The sequence below is a fragment of the Molossus molossus genome, unplaced genomic scaffold (genome assembly GCF_014108415.1).
Source record: "Molossus molossus isolate mMolMol1 unplaced genomic scaffold, mMolMol1.p scaffold_m16_p_13, whole genome shotgun sequence".
Lineage (NCBI taxonomy): Eukaryota > Metazoa > Chordata > Mammalia > Chiroptera > Molossidae > Molossus > Molossus molossus.
Genome location: NW_023425348.1, coordinates 84,789,200 through 84,793,713, shown reverse-complemented (window position 1 = coordinate 84,793,713; position 4,514 = coordinate 84,789,200). Strand labels below are relative to the sequence as shown.

At 42.2% G+C, this 4,514-nt stretch overlaps 1 protein-coding gene across 1 annotated transcript; it reads left to right on the top strand.

The window, feature by feature from the left end:
* The first annotated feature begins 3,051 nt into the window (after window positions 1-3,051).
* On the top strand, window positions 3,052-3,984 carry LOC118627548 (olfactory receptor 2G3-like). The gene has a single exon (XM_036257775.1). The coding sequence runs from the start codon at window positions 3,052-3,054 to the stop codon at window positions 3,982-3,984; it is 933 nt and encodes a 310-aa protein (XP_036113668.1).
* The last annotated feature ends 530 nt before the right edge of the window (window positions 3,985-4,514 follow it).

Sequence of the window (4,514 nt, the reverse complement as noted above, 5' to 3'; positions counted from 1 at the left end):
TTAAGTTGTGAGGTTAGACAGTCAATTAGAAATTTTTCTTGTTTTTTGAGGTAGGCCTGTAGTGCTATGAACTTCCCTCTCAGAACTGCTTTCGCTGCATCCCATAGATTTTGTGTTGTTGTGTGTTCATTTTCATTGGTTTCCAGGAAGTTTTTGATTTCTTCCTTGATCTCCTCGGTGACCCATTCATTGTTTAATAACATGCTATTTAGCCTCCATGTGTTGAAATGTCTTTGCATGTTCTTGTTGCAGTTGATTTCTAGTTTCATGCCATTGTGATCTGAGAAGATGCTTGATATGATTTCAATCTTCTTGAACTTGTAGAGATTTAGTTTGTGTCCTATCATGTGGTCTATCTTTGAGAATGTCCCATGTGCACTTGAGAAGAATGTGTATTCTGTAGTTTTGGGGTGTAATTCTCTGTAGATATCTATTAAATCCATTTGGTCTAGTGCTTCATTTAGAGTCTCTGTTTCCTTGCTAATTTTTTGCCTAGAGGATCTATCCAGTGCTGTCAACGGGGTGTTGAAGTCCCCAGCTATGATTGTATTGTTGTCGATTTCTCCTTGGAAGTCCTCCAGAAGATTTTTAATATATTTTGGTGCTCCTATATTGGGTGCATATATGTTTATCAAGGTTATATCTTCCTGTTGGATAGATCCTTTCAATATTATGTAGTGGCCGTCTTTGTCTCTAGTTATGGTCTTCATTTTGAAATCTATTTTATCAGATATGAGAATTGCTACCCCAGCTTTTTTTTGCTTTCCATTTGCTTGGAAAATTTTTTTCCATCCCTTCACTTTCAACCTATGTGAGTCTTTTGTTGAGAGATGGGTCTCTTGTAAACAACATATAGATGAGTCATGCTTTCTTATCCAATCAGCTACTCTGTGTCTCTTTATGGGAGCATTCAGTCCATTTACGTTTAAGGTGATTATTGATATGTACTTATTTATTGCCATTTTTGTTTAGTGTGGTTCTATTTTTGTTCCCATTTCTACTGCTAATTACAGCAGTCCTTTTAACATTTCTTGCAGTGCTGGTTTGGTGCTAATGTATTCCCTTAGCTTTTTTTTGTCTGGGAAGCTCTTTATTTGATCTTCTATTTTGAATGATAGCCTTGCTGGGTAGAGTAGTCTTGGATTCAGATTCTTGTTTTTCATGACTTTGATTACTTCATGCCATTCCCTTCTGGCCTGTAGTGTTTCTTGTGAGAAGTCAGCTGAGAGCCTTATGGGGTTCCCTTTGTAGGTAACCTGTTGCTTATCTCTTGCTGCTTTTAGGATTCTCTCTTTGTCTTTAATTTGTGGCATTTTAATTACTATGTGTCTTGGTGTGGGCCTGTTTGGGTTCTTCTTACTTGGGACTCTCTGTGCTTCTTGAACTTGAATGCCTTCTTCCTTCACCAAATTAGGGAAGTTTTCTCTCACTATTTTTTTGAATATATTCTCTATCCCTTGCTCCTTTTCTTCTTCTTCGGGGACTCCTATGATGCGAATATTATTACGTTTCCAGTTGTCCCATAGTTCTCTTAAGCTGTCTTCCTGTTTTTTAATAGTTTTTTCCTTTTGTTTTTCTGATTGGTTGATTTTTTCTACCCTGTCTTCTAATTCGCTGATCCGGTCCTCAGCTTCCCCTACTCTGCTTTTTAAACCTTCCAATGTGTTTTTCATTTCGGATATGTCATTTTTTATCTCTTCTTGTTGGTTTTTAATTTCCATTTGGCTTATTTTCAGTGTCTCTATGTCCTTACTCATGCTGTTCAGCTTCCTCAAGATCATGGCTCTGAATTCTAGCTCTGTTAACATGCCTAATTGCTCCACATTGATCTCATCTTCGGTGGAGGTGGTTTGCTTTCATTTGGCTTCTGTTTCTGTGTTTCACCATTTTAGCTATCACTCTGGGCTTTGGAGCCTGTCAAGTTCTCCCTGTGGGTGTTGGTGTTCTGCTGTTTGTGGCTCCCTCTCCTGTGTTTAGATGAGCGAGGGAGGACCCGCATTGAACACCACTGTCAAGTCTTACTTTCCTGGTTAAAGCTGCCAGCCCAGGAAACGTACTGTTATCCTCTAGCTTTTTGCCTGGAAGCTAGCAGTCTAGGTTAATTGATGAGTTTTGGGTTGTCAGTTGATTGAAAAACTCCCTCTGGTGCTCAGCCAAGGGGCTTTCACGAGGGTGGGGCAGATGCTGGTCCTTAGTGAGCCTCAATTAACACTTCAATGGCCCACAGGGTGGGGTTGGATCTCCGAGGGAGGGGCTGCTGCCTCTCTCAGAGCCCTGGGAAGAAGCAATGTGGCCACCGTCCTGAGTGGCTGCACTCAGCCAAAGCTCCGAGAGCCCTCCAAACCCCGAGTGTCCCGACACAGTTCCAGTCCAGTCCGCCCTCCCTCCGCCGGAGCCCAAGGTGAGTGGCTGTGGCTGTTTCAGCCTCTGTCCCGGCTGCGCTGTGGGGCCGCCTGGGAGTGTAACCCGCGGGCGCCGCTTATAGCTAAGGCCGCTGCCGAGTTGCCGACCGTGGGCTCCAGCCCCGTCTCGCGCCTTCGCAAGCCTACCGGGATGGAGTCAGTGTCCCTCGTTGTATGGTCCTCGCAAGCTGCTTTTCTGTTGGTTTTTCCCGTCGATTTGTCTGTGTTATAGTTGTAATTCCAGTTTGGTTCTGGGAGACGGTCTGTGTAGCTCCGTTCACTCCGCCGCCATTTTTCGGTCTCCCGGTTGGATCTTTTTAAAGAGGTAACGTTTGAGTCAAGCTTTGAAGAATGAATAGGGTTTGGAAAGGTTATGTGGACAAAGGAGCATTCCCTTAAAGAAAAGGTGGGAATATCTGCTTAACTGTAATCAGCATGGCTTTTCAATCCTTAATCTCATCAAGAGAACATCCCATCTAAAAGTGGAAGGAAAGCTTCCCATTTGTAACTCAGATACCCAAGACATAATTTCAGGCCAACCCTTCTGGCTCTGACTTGTGTCTTAAATTTCCAACACTGTGTCATATAAGGCATATGATTTTGTCTTCAGATGAGCGGATGGTTTTGTAAGAAGTAGATGACCTGAAAAATGGATATGATAAAAACAAACTTCAACGTGACTGAATTTGTGTTCCTGGGGCTCTCATCAGAGCCAAAGGTGCAGCTCATTCTTTTTATTGTGTTCTTGTTCTTCTATGTATTAACGGTGGTTGGAAATATTATTATTATCACTGTTATCCACATAGACCCTCGTCTCCATACCCCCATGTACTTTTTTCTTACTAATTTATCCTTTCTGGATATCTGCTACACCTCCACCAATGTCCCACAGATGCTGTCCAACATGGTGGGAAAAAAGACCATCCCATTCTCCAGCTGTGCTACTCAGATGTACTTCTCCCTCACCTTTGGAATGGTTGAATGTGTTCTCCTCGGTGTCATGGCTTACGACAGATATGTAGCCATTTGTCATCCTCTTCATTATACTGTCATTATGGACCAAAACACCTGTGTCCAGCTAGCAGCCATTTCTTGGTCCAGTAGCTTCCTGATTTCCATGATTATCAATGCCTTCACTTTGAGTTTGCCCTACTGTGGGCCCAATGTCTTGGATCACTTTTTTTGTGAGGTACCCTCTGTCTTGAGATTGGCTTGCACTGACACCTCATTTACTGAGAAGGTGGTTTTTATCTTCAGTATCATCATCGTCTTCATTCCTTTTCTCCTCATTGTTGTTTCCTATGCCAGAATCCTTTTATCAGTTCTCAGGATGAGGTCAGCCTCCGGGAGGCACAAGGCACTATCCACCTGTGCCTCCCATCTGACAGTGGTCGCCTTATTCTATGGAACTGCCATCTTCATGTACATGAGACCCCAGCTGAAGTCTTCCAGGGCCGGGGGTAAGATCATTGCGGTGTTCTACACTGTGATCACACCGATGCTCAACCCCTTGATCTATAGCCTGAGGAACCAGAATGTGAAAGGAGCTTTAAAGAGAGCTATTGCAAAACAGAAGACATAAGATTTGAATGAGACACCAAGGTTAACTGTCCACCTAAGATAATTGACTTCTGAATATGAAATGACAGAGTAAAAAATAGCTTGGACAGTCAACATCCTCTCTTTCATACATAAAAGACACATAAATCCAGCTGCAAGCTCTTCAGGAATATCTTCTCCAAAGTCAAACTTAGCTTCAATGTGTCAGAACAACTCCCTCTATTGTATGTCTATTTCCTTACTCCCTGAAAAATCTTGGTTCTCTAAAACCATAGAATGTCTGAAAGTAATTGCTTGGAATTACATCAGTAAATAAGCAAGGTGAAAGAACTTACTCCTGCTAGGAAGATCGAAAGCACTTTGATAGAGAGAAGCATTCTTAATTTCCAACTCAGGTACTGAACTTCAGATAAAGGGTTTTTGGGTGCAACATTTCACCTCTATCTTAAATTTGTAGTTTTCAAGGGAAAAAGACCCCACATCTACTTTGTGCTTTGGATCTGTAGTAAAATATTGCTTAATTTAAATTTCAACTGAGCTTTACCCTTCCTT

Coding starts and splice junctions, on each gene's coding strand:
- LOC118627548 (XM_036257775.1), top strand. CDS start 3,052: ATGGATATGATAAAAACAAACTTCAACGTGACTGAATTTGTGTTCCTG.